Below are 21,745 nucleotides of genomic sequence, written 5' to 3'. Positions count from 1 at the left end.
AAAAGCAAAGTGACTCAAGTGGCCGGGGCAGATTTTGATCAGTAATCTACTTTTTCAATAGGGGAGAGTCCAGTATGAACTGTGACAGACTGGCTTGCACTACCTGGCCCTTTGTGGCAAGAGTTGGCGGAGCCCTGTTCCGGAGGAGTTGTACGCTCATCAGGCAGCCTGTTAACCCCACACTGTTCCCACCTGTAATGTGAGAGAAGACAGACTCGTTCGTTCTCTTTAGAACAATGTAAAAGAAAGACATGTGAGTCTGGGGGCATCTGGGTGGTGGCTGTAAGTGGGGCTTGTCAAGATTCTTCTCAGGGGCACCTGGGTGGCTCCGTCGGCGGATCGACCGCCTTCAGCTCAGGTCATGGTCTCACAGTTTCTGGGTTCGAGCCCCGTGTTAGGCTCTGTGCTGACAGCTCAGAGCCTGCAGCCTGCTTCAGATTCTGCGTCTCCCTCTCTCTCTGCCCCTTCCCCACTTGTTCTCTGTCTCTCTCTGTCTCTCTCTCTCTCAAAAATAAATAAAACATTTTTTAAAATTAAAAAAAAAAAAAGGTTCTTCTCTGGCATCTCAGGGGTTTGGGCTGGATTTGCAGGCGTGGCTGAGGAACCTGGGGGACAGAGAGCACAGCCCAGCCTGCTTTCCAGCCAGGAAGAATGCAAATGTCTGGCATGTGGTTGTGAAAGCAAAAGGGTCAAAGAGAGCCGGTGACATAAACGTCATGAACCCAAAGTCTGGGAGCTGCAGAGAAGGGAGGCTGGCAGGTGACCTCATCCCCCAAACTCCATGTTGGAAGTCAGTGCTATTGTTTATTATTATTATTATTATTACTTTGACCAGAATTAGGCTGGTATGCATTGCATATTCCCACATGGGTGCCTGTGTTTGCTGCACCAAAGACCACTTCTGAGTGCAGCAGAATCCATTTGGTTTCCCAGAGTTTGAACCCTTTCGAGAGAGGTGGGCCCGAAACTGTTTTGAAGACCAAAGGGTCGGAGGGAAGCTGCCGGAGGACCCGCTCATGATCTGCGCCCGCTTCTGCTGTGGAGAAAAACACACCACCATAAAGCAAAACAGAGCTTAATGCCAAAAGAGAAACACATCAACCAAACCAGTGAAGGAAAATACCTTTTTTTCCTCAGCCCACTGGCCTCCGCTTGCCAGGAAGGCCGTCCGGAATGGGCACTTAGTCAGTCTTGCTCTGCTTGGGTGGTAGGCATTTGAGGCGTCCACCGGACCTCGGCGCTGGGGGCTCAGCCAGGCCACCCTCCAAGGGCCCGAAAATGAAACAACCACGCAGGGCTCCTGACTCCTTGCCTGGGTGGGTGTGAACTTAACGGCCATCGGACCAAGATTTCCCAACACCTTCACTGTCGCAGCTTTTTAGAGATCGCTGGATTCCACGAGGAGCCAGGGCTAGCAATTCCGTCATCCAGATAGATATTTGAGTGTGAGATTTTTTTTTTTTTAATTGTGGTGAAATAGACACAGCATGAAATTTACCATCTTAACCATTTTTAAGGTCGATAACATTGAGTACATTCACGGTGTCATGCAGCCCATCTCCAGAACTCTCTTCATCGTCCCAAACTGAAACTCTGTCCCCGCTAAGCAACAACCCATTCCCCTTTCCTCCCCCTCCCCCGTGGCAACCGCCATTCTCCTTTCTGTCTCTATGGATTTGGCTACTCTGGGGACCTCGTGTAAGTGGAATCTTACAGTACCTGTCCTTTTCTTTTTTTCTTTTAATTTTTTTTTAAACGTTTATTTTTGAGACAGAGAGAGGCAGAGCATGAAGAGGGGAGGGGCAGAGAGAGAGGGAGATGCAGAATCCGAAACAGGCTCCAGGCTCCGTGCTGTCAGCACAGAGCCCGACGCGGGGCTCGAACTCACGAACCACGAGATCGTGACCTGAGCTGGAATCAAGAGTCGGATGCTTAACCAACTGAGCCACTCAGGCGCCCCAAGTGTGACATTTTCTAAATCAAAATTATTGCAAAATATCCGCGATGAGCACAGTACCAAAATTTTACATGAAGACAGGATCTGTATTATTGATTTTTCCTATTGTGTCATGCTCCCATGGCTTGGCATGGTGGTGGAAAGTAACCACGACCATCCCCAGGGTACAAAGAAACCTGAAGGACAGGGAAAGGCTTGCTTCCTGCGACTGAGAACCAAGACTGTCTAACCAGGGGGACCTTTACCAGTCAGTCCCCCCACTTGACCTCTGCCCAGTGACTATGGGGGCAGGGGGGCAAAGACACATCTCACCCTGTCTTTGGCTGACACACAGTGAGTAGGTCCTAGCCAATGGTTTGGTTCTTACTGGCCCCTCCTTGAGACCAAAACTTTCAAGGATCTCTGTGTAACTCCGTTTTTCCTGGCTGCCTCAATAAAGATAGGTTTTCGTCACGTGCCTACGGCAATATTTCCCCCACCAGTGTGACTCGTCCCATTTTGATCAAATATTTTATTTACAAATTCATTTCTAATGTATTCCCTGCGCACTTTCAGAAAAGATCTGGAGCAGAGACAAGGTATTCATAAACCCCGTGACGTGGGACATATCTATCACACCAGTGACCGGTGATCGGGATGCAGCTGCCCACAGTCCCCTCTAGCCCACATTTCGTGGTGTCACTCCTTTGCAGCCGCCGAGGCCATAAATTAGTCCCCCCGACGAGGCACGATTCCTGCATGGTGAGGAAGGTTGCGATCATTGCCATCACAAGGGCTGATCCTCTCTCCTTTGGCCTGAACAGGAAAGACCCGACGACCTCTTGGAGATGTTTGTTGATTTGGGTTTAAGCTCACCCACCAGTGGCGTCACCAGTGGCCCTGGTAACTCCACGAAGGAATGGAGGGTGGGGAATTTGCAACCATTTGCAGCTGAGAGTTCTGGGCTCTGAGCCTAGGGAGCTCAAAACCAAATCCCCAAGTCACTGCCTAAACAGCGGACACCCTTCCCATCCCACTGCCCCGGGGTGCTATGGCTGCGAGCAAAGGCAGGCTGTATTTCGGAGGGTCTCAGGGCCACCAAGCTCTACGTGTTTCAAAGCCCTAACGAAGCTGATGAAGTCAAGGATGCAGTTGACCTGAAGTGTTCGAGAGGCAGGGAGGCGCCGGCGTATATATAATCCCCTCGGTCTAATGGGGAGGAAACTGGAGGAAACTCCAGGAACACCAGAGAACCACAGCTGTGTGGGTTTCACAGAAGTGAAATTTACCTCTGCGGGCAGACGCGGGAAAGAACACGGTTGAAAGAAGCTTCTCCTTCTCACCTTCTTCAGATAGAGGACATCTCGAGACCAGAAAGACCTGGTTCCATCCCTTCGCCCAAGGAGCCCCTGTGGCCTCGATGGCAAAGGCTCTGTTGACACACGTCACTCTTTGTCATTTCCCCGTTCAAGATCTGCTTCCCACACAGGCTGAAAGCTTGCGAAGAGCAGAGCTGGCCAGTGTATCCATTGCTGCACAGGAGGCCCAGTGCACAGTAGGCTCCTTAAAGGAGGCAGCAAGGAGGGAAGGAGGGACAATAAATTGCTTTGACAGAAGCAATGCAGGTTTGTGAGTGGGGTAAAGAACACGGGGGGGGGGGGGTTGCCATTTGAATCAATGAGGGCGCTGAGCCAGTTTCCCACGCCAAGGTATACCCTGAATTACCTTCATCGTTGAGACCCTACTATGTGCCAGACCTGGGGTGTGATGGTGAGTTCTAGACCAGGGCAGCTGTGAACTTTCTCAGGGCCTCAGTTTCCTCACCAGCAGTTAGACTAGCTCGTGTTGGACCAGAGTCCCCTCCAGTTCTACTGTTCCCTGGGGCTACACATTATATGGTCCCTCACCTCAGGAAACATGACTTACACATTTAAAAATTCACTGTAGGGGCGCCTGGGTGGCTCAGTCGGTTAAGCTTCCATCTTCGGCTCAGGTCATGATCTCGCAGTTCTTGAGTTCGAGCCCCGCCTCGGGCCCTGTGCCGACAGCCTGCTTCCGATTCTGTGTCTCCTTTCTCTCTTTCTCCCTCGCCCACTAGCACTCAGTCTCTCTCTCTCTGTCTCAAAAATAAACATTAAAAATAATAAATAAATAAATAACTAGGGTTCTATTTAGATATGAGACCATACCTTTCATACATTCTAATTTCAAAGGCTCGTGTTCCTCAGAATGTCATGATTGCTCTAATGAATTGATTTTACAAGAAGACGCCATTGTAAATTGTATTCACAAAAGGAATTTATAAAAGTAAAATGCGGACTTTACATGTTACATATATATTCAGCTTCAACTGTAGACTGTTCGAGAAAAGGATTCTGTTGCTTAAAATGTTTGGAAACCTTCATTAGAGGATCTTTACGATTCCTTCCAGCTACATTCAATGAAGCGAATCATGCATCCATACCTTGGAAAAGTTCAAGAAAGAAGGAAAGATCTCCTTAAAATAAAGTTTCCCTGGCTCATCTTCTGGACGGCCAGGGAGCGTTTTTGAGGAAGGACCTGCTAACGAAGGCAAACCCCTAGGGGCCCCGAGGAGAGACGTCTGAAGGGCAGGGATTGCAGACGGGGAGAGAGACAGCGTTAGGACAGCAAGCGTCCCTCCTGCCGGAATCTTCCACACCACCTTCCATCTCCTGTCAGCTCACACGTGTCCTGAGACAATTCTTCACGCGTCACTTCTCCAGCCATGGCGTCCGTCTTGCATCCTGGAGGCCACCCGTGACCTCCCCATCGCCAACCACATCCTACTAGACCCTTTCCGTAGCATTTTGTACTTCGGGTCTCTGTTCCCTCGTAAAATTCCCCATATTTTCCCTTCGTTCTCTTTCTTTTTACAACGTTCCTGTTCTTACCTTCCCCTTAAGCTTGGGTGTCGCCAAGTTCCGCCATCTTTGGTTCCTCCGTCTCACATCACGGTTTCTAAGACGTATCACTCCGGGGGCGCCTGGGTGGCTCATGCGGTTAAGCGTCCGACGCCTGGTTTGGGCTCGGGTCGTGATCTCACGTTTCATGAGTTCCAGCCCCACGTTGGCTCTGTGCTGACCGTGCGGAGCCTGCCTGGGATTCTCTCTCTGCCTCGCTCTCTCTCCCTCTCTCTCTCTGCACCTCCCCTGCTCGCTTTCTCTGTTTCTCAAATAATAAATAAATAAATAAACATAAAAAATAGTTTAAAAAAAAAAAAGAGAGAAGAAAAGAAGTGTCCCTCTTTTCCAGGGCTTCGGCTCCCTGTGACTCCCATCCCAGCCCACGTCTCCAGCCCATCTCCCCTTGCAGGTGTCAGTTCCCGCAGGCACCTGCACCCGGGGTGTCCCAGGGCACCCCAGACACCTAAGTCCAGACCCGACCGACCTCTGGCTGCTTACCCAAACCTGTTCCCTCCTTTTGACGGCACCTTATCTGTCCATTCGCTCAAGCCGTAAGTTGCTGTAGGTTGGTTGACGGACCCCTCGCTTGCTCACCGAGCCCAACCTCACAGATTCTGCCTCTGAAATGACTCCCAAACCCGGGCCCTTGTCTTGCTCCCCTGCCGCCCCCTGCGCCGCCCGAGGCCAGCCTCTCTGCCACTCGTGTCCTGCTCACCGGCCACCGAGAGAAAAGGTTTTCCAAACACAACTAGCCGGTTCCCATCTTTCCCACAAGGGGTGTCCTTCGCCTAAGCAGATACGTGCTTTTAATTACATTTATTTCCTTTGGACGTAACAAATCACACAGACTTAGTGGCTAAAACTAACACAGATTTATTCCCTTACAGATCTGGAGGTCAGAGGTTTGAAATGATTCTTATAAGGCTAAGATCAAGGCGCCAGAAGAGATGGCTCCTCCCGGCGGCTCCAGATGCGAATTTCTCAGCTCCTAGAGACCGCCTACCTTCCCGGTTCGAGCGTCCTCTGACCTCTCCTTCCGTCATCACATCTATTTCTCTGACCCTCCTGCCTGCCTCTTATTAGGACCTTTGTGATGACATTGGGCTCATCCAGATAATCCGAGATAATCTCATCTCAAGACCCTTAACTTAATCACATCTGCAAAGTCCCTCTTTCCACAAAAAGTATCAGGTCCCGGGGATTCGGATGTGGGCATATTTCACAGGCTCTGAGAATGTGGACACCTTTGGGGGACCATTATTCCTTCTGCCTCACTGAGGATCAGCACTGCATCCCGGACACTGTGCTAAACCAGGGCATAACGAGGCCCTGTCCCTCAGGGACTTGCAGTTCTGTGGCGGATGATTTACAACTGAAGTGCTGTGTTGGGAGCCTGGGTGGCTCAGTCGGTTAATTGTCCGACTTCGGCTCAGGTCACGCACTCGCCTTTTGTGAGTTCGAGCCCCGCGTCGGGACTCCGGGCAGACAGCTCGGAACGTGGAGCCTGCTTCGGGTTCTGCGTCTCCCTCTCTGTCTGCCCCTCTCCTGCTCGCACTCTGTCTCTCTCTCAAAAATAAAGATTAAAAAAAAAAAACCCAAAAAACTGAAGTGCTGTGGGGTCTGGGTGGATCTTGGCATCACGGAGGGGCACGTGGCCTGCCCCCTTGCCCGAACCTGCTGAAGTCCGACTTATTCCCAGTGGAGTAAGTGGGGCCCAGCTCAGACATCACAAGGCGACATGTTCTCCAACCCCTCATGCAAAATTCATGCTTCCCTCCTTCCTGTGCCCTTGACGCTGGGCTCACGTTCCCGCTACTTACCCCACTGGGAGCAATTCATCATGTCTTCGTGCCTTGCTGGATTATAAACTCTTGGGAGGGAAGGGCTGCATTTTCTTCAGAATTATCCCAGCAGCTAGAACCTTCCCCACACCAGCCTCCTTTTTCCAAACTCTCCGCACAGCAGCCCACACAAAGTGCCCCAGGGACCCGCTGGCGCGTTGAGCAGGTGCACGAGCTAGAAGGCAGTGGAGGCAGGAGATGGGCGGGGAACGACCGGGGAGAGCAGTGAGGCCTCTAGAAGCGAGAGGGGGGCTTGATAAGGGCTCCTCGGCGAGCCGGCGCCCTGGCCTTGGGTGTCCGCAGAGGGGCTCGTCCCTGCGCTCAGCCTGATTCGTGAGACCCAGCGAACTGGGCTCGCTCTAACAGAGCACGTGGTGGCAGGTCTTCTGGGTGGGGTGACTTTCGGGGCTGGAGCACACCAGCTGACAGGCCGTAAGAACAGATTTCCAGGAGTGTTTTGCTGGAAGGCTCAAAACTACTCTCAAGTGTGCTAGATCATGATGTTCCCCCCCCCCCAAATAGTTTTACCTTCCCCCCTGTTACGGAACCAGCCCAGGAGGAATCACGTGAGTCCTCAGAGGCCCAAGGAGTCGTCCTGAGGAGGGTTGATCCATCGGATCAAGCCTGTTTGCTTACCCACCTTCCAACGATTCCCCCCGTTCTGTCTCGGGGTTACGTAACCAGCTTGAAGCCTGGTCACGCAGCTCAAAGGATTGCATCCTCAAAACTTTCTCTTAGAAGAAGAGCCTCAGCCTAGAGCAGCCGTTCGGCTTCGTGAAAACCCGGGCCCGTCTAGCTTCCAAACGGATGAAAGACCTGACTGGCGGGTAGGTGAGAAGAGCAGGCACAGAGACAAAGCACCCACTTGGCGACTTCAGCCCCTTCCCTTGCGGCTCCCTTGCGCTTCTGTACATCAAGGGGACAAAACGCTAAACGCTAATTAGAACATTTCCAAGCTTCCCTCGCAAGGTCCCCAAACTTCCAGGCAGTCGGCTCACACCCAGAAGGCTGATCATCAGACGCCTCCGATTACGTTTCTGTTCAATTAGTGAGCAAACAGCACCACACCACTGGTTTCCTCTGCAGGGGAGCCTGGAGCATGCACCCTGCCCCCGCCAGCCACACCCACCTTCCAGAGTCCTTTGCTGGCTCCTCTGAGCACCTCACCAGAGCCATTTTCTTCTGGGGGATTAGCAGCGGTTTCCTGAAACAGTGCTTCCAATCAATTTGCAGAGCACCCGTTTTAATGAGCTAAGGAGTGAGATAATACCACGGATTTTGCAGGCTACAGCTTCTGTTCAATTTAATTACCTCCCTCCGTGGATTTCCAATCAACCAGAGCTGGCTTCAGACAAAGGGGCATTTCATCACTTTCCCGAAACGCTGCGTGGTAGGTATGTGCCTACAGACCGGGACGTGCTGAAGTAGGCAGCATCCATCAAAATTGACATAACCATGGTGAAACTGTCAAACTACGGGCTCTAGCAGTAACACCTGGCGAGACACAAAATACCAGTAAATGCTAATGTTCTGTCACAGCTCAAGGAACTGTGTGGAGCGGGTGGGGGCGGCACCGCACAGGAGAACTTGCTGCTCCTGGGGCGCAAGGCCATCACACCCGCCCAGTTGCCGTCTGGCCACACTGCACTGGCAAAGGACGTCAGTGGGAGGAAGAAGGTGAAGTTTGAAGTTCCTCTCTCAATCCAAGCTTGAGAACTGGCCAGTTCAGCAAGCATCCGGGGGCCCGCTATGCAAAAGGCATAGGGCCGTAGGTTTAGAGGTCATAGGACATGATCTCTGCCACCCAGAAACTCACAAACTCCTACCTGTAATACACAGTATGCTGAAGACACACTCCAAAAAAGTCAAGGACTCATCCAGGGAAGGAAGGGCAAGCGGCCTGATTTAGTCTGCTGTGTGCAGTACTTGGGGATAAGACTTGCAGGGGGTAAGAGGGTTGCCTCCAAAGTCCAGCTAAGAAATTCAGGATGTGATGGGAAAGCACTGGGGGTGTCTCAGAAACAAAAAAAAAAAAGTGACATGACTAGATCTGTTTCAGAAAAGGAACTCTGGCTGCAGTTGGTAGGATGAACTGAGAGGCAATGCAATCAAGATGGGGTTCCTCGGGGCGCCTGGGTGGCTCAGTCGGTTAAGCGCCTGACTTCGGCTCAGGTCACGATCTCCCGGTTTGTGAGTTCGAGCCCCGCATCGAGCTCTGTGCTGACAGCTCAGAGCCTGGAGCCTGTCTCAGATTCTGTGTCTCCCTCTCTCTCCACCCCTCCCCCACTCGCACGCGCGGGTGCACGCGCTCTCTCCCTCAAAAATAAACATTAAAAAAATTAAAAAATAAAATGATGGGGTTCCTCAAACCTGAAGAAAGGGATTTCCATCCACTAGAGAAGTGCTTTGTTTGTTGGACAACATGAAGTCAAGCGGCAGAGTCCATTTCAGAAGGAGGGACCTTCAGCTGCTTAATACCAACCACAGGGGTATTTGGATGCTGAAGTGTAACCAGCCCATTCCAGCTCTCCCTCCACCAAGCCAACTTTCCATCTTTGTGCCTGACCTGCACTCCACACACAACGGCCCCACCTTGCAGTTTGGATGAAATTACATGTTCTCACCAACTTTCGCACTCCTATCGTTCTCAGAAAAATGCTTTGGGGAGCACCGATGTGGCATAGGGATTCACACCTGAGAGTCGTTTCCAATTTCCCCAGTGAAGATGGAGCCTGGCTGACTTCATCTAGAGCAGACAGCAGCTCAGGGAGTCCTCCCAATCCATTTGATTTATATGTAAAGAAGCATTTCTCTTTCCCAAACCCAGAGATGATGTATGTCGTATTGTATCAATCCAACTCAAAGAGACACGATCCCTAGCTTAAAAACGGACTCCCTGCTATGAGGAAGGATTATGCATTGTCCTTAGGAAAGGATGATGGCCCTATCCACTTACATTTACAAACTTCAGGCACAGTATATTCAAGTTAGATTTATGGTGCCACATTAACAGGATGTTAAAAATAAAATAGCCAGGGCACACAAAACATTCTGTGACCTGCTAATGCTTCTCAAAATCACATCATGGCAAATGCAAAGAATTATTTCCCCAACAAAACTAAGACCCTGACTCAGGGCAATTTTCTGCACAGCCAGCATTTTGGGGTTGGGGGTGGGTTGAATTAATGCCTGTCACACCACTGTGGGGTGTGTTATTATACCCACACAGTGTACTGACATAAATTAGGTTTATGAGTTCCGAAATAAATTCTGGGCTGCACAAACCCAGCATTAACAAGTGACTTTGGTGATTTTTTTTCCCGATTACTTAAGTCCGTGTTGACTTGCAACTCGAGAAGGGCACGTTTTCTCACCGATCCCTTGCAGGTAACACCTTAAGCCTTTAGGCCTTTGCTACCGCTGGGGTTCAGAGATTTAAGTGAAGTTGCAAATTTCCAGAAACTAGTTTGAATTTTACAAATTAACACTGAGTTGTTACTCTGGGCTAGTTTCACTGATTACTATCGTAGATAAAGGCAGAGTGCTGTGCCTAACTACAGTCAGACCTTTGATCATAAAAGTAAAAGGAAGCAGAGAAGTGCAATTCACACGTAATAAACAAATCTCCAAATTATTAAAAAGGCATTTTATTATAAATACATTTTAGTTGTAGCAGTAAAATACATTTTGTTACCATGAATCTTTTAAGACAAAAGAACTTCACTGAGACAATGATCACAATGTAAGAACTGTAGCCCCCCCCCCGCCCCGCCCCCAAATGGAAAACTTGTTCTAAGGAACCAAAGTGGCTAAAGTAATTCCAAAACCTGGTTAGAAAAGAAAACGATTGGGAAAAAAAAAAAAAAAAAAGAAGAAGAAAGAAGAAGAAAGTAAAGACCCTAGAGAGTGGGTTTGGGGTTATTTTATGGTACAAAGTCATTTTTACTTTTAAGGATAAACTCTTTAGGTATTAGAACCTCTCAGATGTGAGGTATCGTTAACTGTGAAGAAAAAAAAATAATTGTTAAAATTTTTCCAGAAATTATGATTATTCGACGGTTGCACAACTGGTCCTTGGAAGAGGTGGAAACAGACCATCTCATATCTAGCCTCCCTTCTGGAAGACCTGACAAAGTAAGACCCGGTATGAATTTGCTAAGTAATTGATTGTATGAAGTTAGCTGAACAAGAACTGTATTTTTGAAGCATTAAAAAAAAAAAAAAAAAAAAAAAAACCAAACAAAACACCTGTCACTAATAACAGGACCCATTTAATAAAATGCAAAGCCCATTACCTTTATAATTTAGAGGAGAGGTATTTTAATCACCATCTTTACCTAGGATACAACTACTACATATAACCAGTACCTTCATGGGTTCCAAAGAATCAGGTCAGATGACTGGCACAGAAAGCGAATACAGTACAATGTCATATACATGGATTGACAGGAAGCAGGCATGGTCTGGATATATGGAAATCCAAGACCTTCCTCCATATGGTGGCGGGGGGGGGGGGGGGAGACTGAGAAACATGTTCAGGTGGAGCCCACACATTGGGACTTCAACCTGGACACAAGAGCCCTCTGACCTACTGAAAGACAGAAAGAGGTCTTTGTAGACAAGGCATCGTGCAAAGCAAAATGTAAATAAACCGAAGCTCCCTGTGAGTTGGAAATGGACAGAGTAACCTGTGCTGAACGTAGAAACAATCCCCACTGAAGGTAATCGAGCCTTTCAAGGAGGAAGTACTGTGTTTGAAGAATTCCAAAGCTGTGCGCTCTGGGAGGCTTATCATGTGCGCTTCTACGTCTAAGCCATTCTATAATTACCTTAAAATATCTTTTCTCTTTCTAGTATCTCATTTAATTCAAAGCCAAACTAAAAACCAGAGGCAGAGCCCGATACCCCTCAAGCTGCAGTCCAGGGGGAATATTAACAACAATGACAGTAATATATGAATTTTAAAAAGACTTGTCAGATTTATTTTATCATAGACAGTTTCTTTCTCAAAAATAGCTTGTTCATACGGGTGCACCTATGGTTTATGAATAACTCATGCTGTGTAGCTGGTAGATTCCCCTAGACTGTTTTTGCAAACATATATGGATTTTTTTTTTTTTAAGTAGCAAAGTAATCAGAAACAATCATCAATTTTCTGCCATATACAACACTTCAGGCTCCCCTAACACCTGCCGGCATGGCAGAGAATCCAAAATAACTTTGTTAACCTGAGAAACACATAATTTGAAACGCAAACCCTTTACCTTCATCCCCCCACCCCCAACCAAAAAAGCCATAAAAACTACGAACACATTATTTGGGGATTATCTATTGCTTCCCATGCTCCATGTCACTGCCATCCTAAGACAGGGCCTCCTGTACTCGGTGCCTCTTGTGACGTTCTGATGGCTTCCTTTTACAATTCTCATCTCCACATGTACGATCAAGAACAAGTCTAAGCACACCAAACAAATGCACAGCTTCTAGAACAAAGCCCAGGCTGCAGGGTGCACAAGACCAAACTCGCCCCAGAAATGAATGAGGGCCTGCACCTTGACGTGGACAAGTATGCACAGACCTCTAGCGGGGTCGGCAGTGGTGGGGGGGGGGGGGGGGGGGGGGGGGGGGGGGGGGGGGGGGGGGGGGGGGGGGGGGGGGGGGGGGGGGGGGGGGGGGGGGGGGGGGGGGGGGGGGGGGGGGGGGGGGGGGGGGGGGGGGGGGGGGGGGGGGGGGGGGGGGGGGGGGGGGGGGGGGGGGGGGGGGGGGGGGGGGGGGGGGGGGGGGGGGGGGGGGGGGGGGGAGGTGGTGACAGCCACTCCAGAGGCTCTCCTCTCTCCTTAGAAATCTTTCTCCATGAATGTTCCACTCGCGGCATCAGAATCATTAAAATGTCTCAAGTGATCGGTTGTTTACATCGAGGAAAGAAACGCATGGTTGGAAAGACCTTCGGGCTTTCTCTAGACCAGCGACTCTCAAACTATGTGGTTCTTGGACCAGCAGCATCGCCTGAAGATTTGTTGAAAATGCAAATGATCAGGCTTCAGCCTGGGATCAGAAGCTCTGGGGTGGGGTCCAGCGATCTGGATTCCAGCAAGACCTCCAGGTAATTCTGATGCCCGCTGAAGTTTGAGAATCACTGCTCTCCCCTGCTCAAACTTCTAAAATCTTAAAATAGGATAGATATTTAAACAGATGCTATTGGGTGACTTCCGTGTTGAAACTATGTAACTTGCTACCCCCTTTTACTTCTCAAACATCAAAAAAAGTAGTAATGAAAAAATTCATTTCAAAAACCCCATTTTTTTAAAAAGTAATATTGATTTCCCCTCCTAGACGTAGTTCTAAGGCAGGCAGTCACATGCTAGTATGCAAAATAAAATACAGAAGAGGCCTCCTATACGAGGTGTAGAAATAGCTAAAAAGACACCCCAAGAACATAATGAAAACTCCATAATATTGTTTAATGAACTCATAGAATTATATAAAACTTACTATGCTTTATGCTTAATATTTGTATCAAAATAAAATCTCTCTGTTGAACAAATTGCAAATAAAGTCTGGTCTAATACTCTGATTACTGAAACTATACGTATATGAATGTCTCTGGGTTTTCTTCATGCTTCAGTTTTAGAAGCTTTAGACTACTGTATAACTGGGTTTGGGATTTAACCACAGCTCACATTACTAAGTCTAGATTCTTCTATCAGGTACCTCCCCTCAAAAAAATTTAAGAAACTCCTGTGACTGTTTCCCGAAAGTTTATTCCAAAGTAGGTATTTCCCATCATTTCTAAAATTTTAAATGTTACACTAAAAATGTCTCCTTTTTAATGTCTGGTATTCTAGCTTAAAGTAGTAACATTTGCTGAATGTGTCTTAGAAGAATGTTTAACGTTAGTAAGATTCACTCCTTTTAACAATGGTCTTGAAATTGCTAATTAAGCAGATGTATGAAAGTAGTAAGTGTGAAGTTAGCAGCTTCACAATAAAATCTCAGCAAATAAACATCCAACTTCAAGTAGAAGGGAAATTCGAGACGCCTAATATAATGAGCACTTTGAAGACTAGCATGCCACTTACTCTTTCATGGCGGTCCGTATCTTTATAAAAAGACGACATCACTATGTGATATTCTGAACAAGAAATCGTAGAACATGATCCATTATTTCTAACGATTGTGGCAAAGAAGGGAGAGAAAAATCAGATCTATTAACACATTTACTTTGAGATTTAGGAAGACACATATGGCGGTGGTAGAAATTAAGGGTTTTCGTATGTTAGGGGGATGGCTCACAAGAAATAATTATAAATCATGGTAAATCATAAAGGACAAATCACTACCTTTGTGGGGCTAGAAGAAAACAAGAAGTGGATGGTAGCCTAAACAACACTTTAAGGCAGCAATCTGTATCTATCAATATATTTAAGGTTTCAATCATGTATTCTTAAACTTTTTCTGGGATTACCTTTTTAAGGACAACTCCAATATGAAACGTTATCCAAGTATAACAGGTGTCTTTTTAAACAACTAGTTCAGTCAATCTAATTTTCTTTTTATCTTGAAATTGTTTGTTCACACCCTGGATCTCAGGCATGGGTGGCTCTCTCTAGCCAAAGTAGCTAGAGATACATTCTTATATGCTTATAGTTTCGTTGCTCTCGAGATGTATATACATGAAAAATATTAAACACGTAAAGTAACTACACTAGAACAAGATACTACTACATGTTACCTATCTCAAAGCGAGGAAATTCAGTTAGCTTTCTCAGCAATTTCAATGCCTCCATCAACAAGGAAACTATTTTTACAAATAGGTCTTGGAGATTGCTATGCTGAATTAGATAATGCTTATTCAGTGAGAATTCTGCGTATTTTACTTATTCTGCAATTCTTTGAACTGAAAAGACCAATTGATGTTTACACTCAACCTGAACTTATTCTAGGATCGCTCATGAAAAAGACCACACAAAGCAGTTTGTTATTTCGCATATACAAAATGACCTGGATAGAAAGCGTATCTGTCTGAGGAAAGGAACATTAAGGTCATGTTAGTTTAAATGGTCAATAATTAACTACTGATTAATCAGAAACAAAGCTCTGCTGTAACAGTTTGGCAAAGCATGTGCCAAAATGGCAACCAAAGCCCCTTTTAAAAGCAACACCAGAAAATATCCACATTACACTGAATCATGAGGTTTTTCAAATCTTAAATAAAATCATTGTTAGATCAGGAAAGGAAAAAAAAAAAACAAACAAACTTCAGCACAGACACTCTACAAATTCTATCAGCCAAAAGAATTTCTTTAAGGTAAAAAAAAAAAAAAAGAAAAATCTCAAGCAGCACTGAAATGAAAAAGCGAGATGAATTAAAACAAAAAAGTTCTGGCAAGAAAAAGGAAACACCTCAGAGTGATACAAAGAACAAAGAAGTAGAGAGACATCATGTGAACAATTAACTTCACTTAAAAGAAATCAGTACTAGAAGAAAAGGAAGCTGGTAATACTTGGCATCATCCAAGAGCTAACATCAAGGTTTCTTCAAAAAAAAAAAAAAAAAAAAAAAAAGTTCCGTCTGAACACTAAGGATGAAACTAGCACTTAAGCTGTTTTCTCAGTCTGCTTTGCGTGCATTTGCTAACTACTACCCAAGGAATACCCAGACAGCATGAGCCACGCCTCGTTGCCACAGAAACTTACAAGGATTCCCCCGGTAAGACTCAATCAGGACCATTGCAACACTTTACACGCGCGTAAATGACAGATTCAAAGCTCAGCTGGAGAGATGGCAGTAAGTAACACTGAGGAAGAGTAAATGTGTTAGAAGACACATTCAAAACTGAATCTACAAGGGCGGTAGATGGAAACAATATCCAAATACTTGACCGGTTGTTAAGAACTATCAGGAAAGGAGGAACACTGGGACACAGCAGAGCAAGGAACTAATAAGTAGCTATTGTTTTTAGTTTTTTGGAAATAACTTCTTAGAACAGGGGTGTCACGACAACTCAGCAGCTTCCTTATCCCAAGCTTCCAACATCAGTATATTTATATAAAGTGGTGGGGTGTGCACCTGACCTCTTTAAATATAAATACAAATAAGTTAAAACCGATATTTTTTAAAGGTTCAAGTATGGAAAACAGAAAATTCGGCAATGACTCCATGACAAGGGATTAACTCAAAGCCCTGACATGCCAGTTCTGTCTTCGTAATTATCAAAATGCTCTGAAACATTTATCTGACTTGCATTGTGGGGGAGAATCACGGATGAAAAAATTATTGTTCAGAGACATCCTCCCGTCAGGAAGATCGGATTTTAATTTGGGCTCTATCTTGCGTTTCGTCACTGAGTCGAAATACAAAAACTTCTTGTGACTAAAGTTACGTTGAGCAAAACGTGACACGGTTAAAGGTGGCGGTCTGACATCAGACAGAGAAAATGTGGTGCCGTAAGTTGCTGGCTCTGTTTTCCAACTGTGATTTATACTAACCATTAACACGTCTACAGTCCACAGGTCTCCATCCACTGCCTCACATGGAGACTCACAGCCCATAAACGGAAGCCGCAGATAAATGATGTGCACCCACTCTGAGCAGAAAGAGCTGAAGAAAACAGGTGTTCTCCTTTTCCTGCAGGCTCACTAACCCTTAACTAAAGGCGTTCTCTTCTCCTAAATTGTCTAAGGATTACAGGGAGTTGGAGCTGGCCAACAGCAATAAAACTCCAGTCATAGAGGAGATGTGAGGAGTTTTCTTTAACCCTGCCACCACTTTTCAACCCCATTTCAAAAATTGTACTGTGAATACAGGATGGCCTATTCAAAAGTAGTCCTCCAAAAAAAACTATTTTTGAATGGATCATCAGGATTCACTGGTTCATCAGCAATGCTTCCGAACCTTACGTTATTTAAAAACAAAACCAAAACCAAACCAAACAAAAAGAACAACAACAAAAAAGTTATGTTGTAGTTTCCAGATTTCTCTGAAGTATAAAAAATAGGACTGCCCAATCAGGAAAACAAGAAGGAACATGCATTGTTTCAAGGGTGTTAGAAGACCACAAGTTTTAAGAGGGTAAATGTTTTGCTTTGGATTTTACCAAAGTTCACTGAAGACAATTTTTAGACTGGAGAATATTTAAGATGGCTATTTAAATTTTATATTTTTATACAAGTTCAGTGGGATTATAAGAATCGAAAGACATGAAAAACAAGGGTAGTTTTTTGCCCCAGATTTCGATGAATTTTGATACATGTTGGACAAATATCAGATTTCTTTTTAATGATGTTCCTCAAACAAAACAGTTAGCAAAATATTTGAATTGCCATGAATAATGTCACATTTTAATGTAAACATCAAATAAGGTACCAAAATTTTTACTGGAGGGGGGGGAAAAAAAAAAACAAACCTTAAAGCGGCACAATTCTTTATACCACTGGGGGGAGGGGGGGGGAGAAAGCCAGATTACAAACATTTACACATGCATAGTGAGAAAAAAAGGATTTTACTAAATTCACGCATTTTTAAAATAGTTATCAAGTCTACTAAGCACCAACAATCCTAAAAATTTTTCAGCTTCATGATTTGTTTAAAAAAAAAAAAAACACACACACACACACACACACACACACACTATCAAATTAACGTTAAAAACAAGCTTGAAGTACAGCTTGTCCAAAAAATAACTAACTATGCCAATGTTTTTTCATGTTACAAAAAACAGTGGCATACAAGATACATCTGCAAAGAATGCCTTTAACTCTATCCTACAGTGGATGGAGATTACAACAGCACATCATACAGAGTCTAAAACTATAAAAGTTTTAGAATGCAGCATCTTGTCACAAAAAAAAAAAAAACTGATAAAACTTAAAGTATTTAGAAGATGCTGCCCCTTTATTTTAAAAAATTTTAAATGAATTTAAGCAAAAATAACATACATTTGTACATCAACTGGCCATTTCTGGTACAGAAACCCAGCATATGGTAATATTATTGAATAAATGTAAATGCTACTTACAATTTTTTTTCTTTTTAAATACATTTTAGACAAAGTTTTTTTTTCTTTTTTTTTTATAGTTGCACAATTAACTCTTAGCTGCTAGCTTGATGCAAACATATGTAACAATACACAAATTTAAAAATATTTTTTATTCTACATAAAAGCTGTCAAAAGACACGTCAAAAATGCAAAATAATGGAATATACTTTTAAAAAATTAGTTGCAAGTCTAGCAGCAAAGCAATTAAGTGAGAACATATTTAATATTAAAACAAAGGGAACTGTGCATCTATAGAGGAAGTCCAACTATCTTAATTCTATTGATATAAACAGAAATCAAAACATTCGCCCCGGAGGGGGGAAAAAAAGTGATTATTTAAAATAGGAGTAAAAGCCATTGCTGCCTGATGAGCTCCCCAGGCTGAGTTCCTGGAACAGAGACAGAGGGTCGCTACTCTTCTTGGCCTGCTCAGGCTGGGGCCTGGGCTTGGGAGGGGCCCGCAAAGCGCTGGCGTAGGACATGGCGGGCTTGCTGCCCCCCGAGCTCTGCTGGCTACTGCTGCTGGCCGACTCCGCGATCTGCTTGTTGGGCATGAGTGGGGGGAACTGGCCGAGATGCTGCAGCACATTATAGTTGAAGGAACTGGACACCTCGAGGCTCTCGGACTTCAGCTGATCCTCAGGGGGTTTGACGGTCTTGGGTGGTGGAACTAGAAGCGGAGAAGAGCGACACGGCTTTAAGGGCACGCCTGGCAATGCTGACGCATCTCCTTAGCTCGGCGTGTCACAACTGGCTCTCGTCCCCAGGAGCTCCGTGACGGTACAGCCCCGGGGACAGTCAAGTTCTGCCACAGAACGTTGAAGTCACAACACATCGAATCAAACTTCTGAATCTTATCAATGCTTGCAAAAGACCTGACTACGTGAACTGGAATAGCTAACGCATAAGAACGAAAGGTCAAACCTTCAGGTTTGCTTCGCAAAACTGATTTTATAATGGTACACCTTGATATTTAATACGTTAACTGCTCAACTCTGAATATGGGAACTTACACGTTCTTTCTTAAATAAAAAGGAGCTGTATATGCTGACTCCTGGTCAAAATACCTTTTATTTTTAACCTAGGTAATAGTAACACTCGATTCCATTTCTTAAAAATGCTCTCTTTTCTTGTAATATATAAATAAACACAGGGTAAGGTAGGGGAGAAACAACTATAAATTTTACTTCACATTTCCTATATGTAATCTAATTTTTAACATCCTTTAAAACTTGACCCCACTCAAACAGAACTACCCTGCGATCCAGCAACTAAAACTACTAGGTATTTATCCAAGGGATACAAGAGTGCTTTTTCAAAGGGGGACGTGTACTCTGATGTTTATAGCAGCCCTATCGACAATAGCCAAATTATGGAAAGAGCCCAAATGTCCACTGACTGATGAATGGATAAAGAAGATGTGGTATTTCTACAATGGAGTATTACTTGGCAATCAAAAAGAATGGAATCTTGCCATCTGCAACAACGTGGATGGAACTGGAGGATATTATGCTAAGTGAAATAAATCAGTCAGAGAAAGATAAGTATCATATGACTTCACTCATGTGTGGAATTTAAGATACAAAACAGATGAACATAAAGGAAGGGAAACAAAAATAATATAAAAACAGGGAGGGAGATAAACCATAAGAGACTCTTAAATACAGAGAACAAACTGAGAGTTGCTGGAGGGGTTGTGGGTGGGGGGATGGGCCAAATGGGCAAGGGGCATTAAGGAGGACACTTGTTGGGATGAGCATTAGGTGTTGTTATATGTGAGTGATGAATCACTAAATTCTACTCCTGAAATCATTATTACACTTTATGCTAACAACTTGGATGTAAATTTAAAAAAACAATAATGGCGCCTGGGTGGCTTAGTCGGTTGAGCGTCTGACTTCGGCTCAGGTCAGGATCTCGCAGTCCGTGGGTTCGAGCCCCGCGTCGGGCTCTGTGCTGACAGCTCAGAGCCTGGAACCTGCTTCGGATACTGTGTCTCCCTCTCTCTCTGCCCCTGCCCTGCTTGTGCTCAGTCTCTCAAAAAGTAAATAAACATTAAAAAAATAAAATAAAATTTGACCCCACTCTTCCTAATTTTATTGTCCACTAAACCATGACTTACTCTCAAACACTGCTTTTTCCAATCCTTTAAATGTTTAAATAATTTTCCCTCTACTCTTCTAGGTTCTTGTCTGAGACAGTCCCTACAGTAAGACAGCTGAACAGGAAAAAAACAAACAAATGTTTAATAAACATGTATACCTTCTGTATACATGAGGGAGATCCAGGAAAACCGAATAACTCCCTGAAATGGCCCAAACCAGCAACTAAAATGACATGTCCAGCTAAAGACAAAAGATCTTGGGTGTGTGAGGCAGTTACGTGAGGATACCAGGAAAAGCACAGTGAACAAGGTTGTTACGCAGGGTAAGTTAACTTAAGGGTAAATTGTTTTCTCCATTGATAGTTTCTAGAAATTTAGAACGATCCTCTTCCTGGTGCAGAGAGGGAGACATTCTTACAAATAGAGACCTCCCCTGTAAATGTAAAATGTCTCTTACCAAAGGGTAACTTTCACCCAGTTTTCAGAGCTTCTGTGTCTGTAGTTTCTTAAAAATAATCATCCTGAAATAATCTTTATGCCAAAGAGCACGTTTGGGGGCGGTAAATTCTGTTCTCCCTCACTGACATTGTACTGGATTATAATCATAATACACATTCACTGAGGATAATTTGAAAGTTACAGAAAAGGCCAAAGAGGAAAACAAGTCAGTTATACCAGAGATAAGCCTTAAGTTGGTGTTTTTTCCTAACCACATCATATAACACAGATACTTCATAACTTATTTAAGTAACCTCTCATTTTTATTTTTTATTTTTAAGTGTGTATTTATTTATTTTGAGAGAGAGAGAGAGTGAGTGAGTGAGAGAGACCAAGCAAGCACGTGTGAGCAGGGGAGAGACAGAGAGAGGGAGAGACAGAATCCCAAGCAGGTTTCATGCTGTCAGCACAGAGCCTGACATGGGGCTGGAACCCACAAAACTGTGAGATCGTGACCTGAGCTGAAATCGAGAGTCAGATGCTTAACCAACTAAGCCACCCAAGTGCCCCAAAGTAACCACTGTGGCGCCTGCTTGGGATTCTGTCTCCTCTCTCTCTGCTCCTCCCCTGCTCGTGCTGTCTCTGTCTCTCTCAAAACGAATAACTAAACTGAAAACACAACAAAAAACAAAACAAAACAAAAAACCTTTAAAAATTTATAAAATTCTTCAAAATTAGTTTAAACTACCTAACATCTTTCTAGAACATTTACCACTTCTCCATCTAAATGTCACTGATTTTTGTGGGGGGAAAAATGCTTTTAAAAGCACTAGTTTAACAAACATACCATGATGAATCATTAAATTCTACTCCTGAAATGTACATTACACTATATGTTAACTACCTAGAATTTAAATAAAAACTTACGACATAAAAAAATAAAAACCTCACCAAATATTTCAGTATAACAGCAGACTGTACTGTCTAACACAATACATAAAATAAACATCTTATTGATTGTTCAAGAACTTACTATTTTTACTTACTTTACTAAGATTTATTATTTAACCATGTTCTCATTTTCAGGACAACAATTAAATATTTTCAACTAAATAATCCATACAAAACAGTTCTAACTTAATGCCTACATTCTTATTTAACCATGAGTTCAAGATTTTTATTAATATGACTTACCACATATATTCCAGATAAGAGAAAGTATTCTTTAAAACTATTACTAATCTGACAACCAATGATGTTATTCAACGTTGTCTATCTCATCTTAAATTTTCATCTGTACGTTAATAGGGAATGTCTGATAGAGTACTATGTACGGTCCCCAAGATAAGTGAAAAGAACTCAAACACATCCGTATGCTGGGAGAAGTGAAGCCTATCCGGCGGCCCGGTTGACATCACCAGGTGTAAAGGCTGAGCCGTGTGACTGGACCACCCACAACCTCA

The 21,745-nt window shown here is 44.5% G+C and overlaps 1 protein-coding gene across 5 annotated transcripts in view; it reads right to left on the bottom strand.

Annotated features, from left to right (window-relative positions):
• Positions 1 to 13,972: 13,972 nt before the first annotated feature.
• HELZ (helicase with zinc finger) overlaps positions 13,973 to 21,745 on the bottom strand; it is a 159,254-nt gene continuing 151,481 nt past the window's right edge. For all 5 annotated transcript variants that reach the window (XM_043585067.1, XM_043585061.1, XM_043585062.1 and 2 more), the window contains one exon: positions 13,973 to 18,410. In XM_043585067.1, the coding sequence (XP_043441002.1) occupies positions 18,073 to 18,410 (338 nt within the window). In that variant the 3' untranslated portion in view covers positions 13,973 to 18,072. The remainder of the gene's footprint in view (positions 18,411 to 21,745) is intronic.

The sequence above is a fragment of the Prionailurus bengalensis genome, chromosome E1, assembly GCF_016509475.1.
Source record: "Prionailurus bengalensis isolate Pbe53 chromosome E1, Fcat_Pben_1.1_paternal_pri, whole genome shotgun sequence".
In the NCBI taxonomy this organism is placed as follows: Eukaryota; Metazoa; Chordata; class Mammalia; order Carnivora; family Felidae; genus Prionailurus; species Prionailurus bengalensis.
Note: the sequence above shows the minus strand (reverse complement) of the source record. Positions and strands in the feature narration are given on the sequence as shown.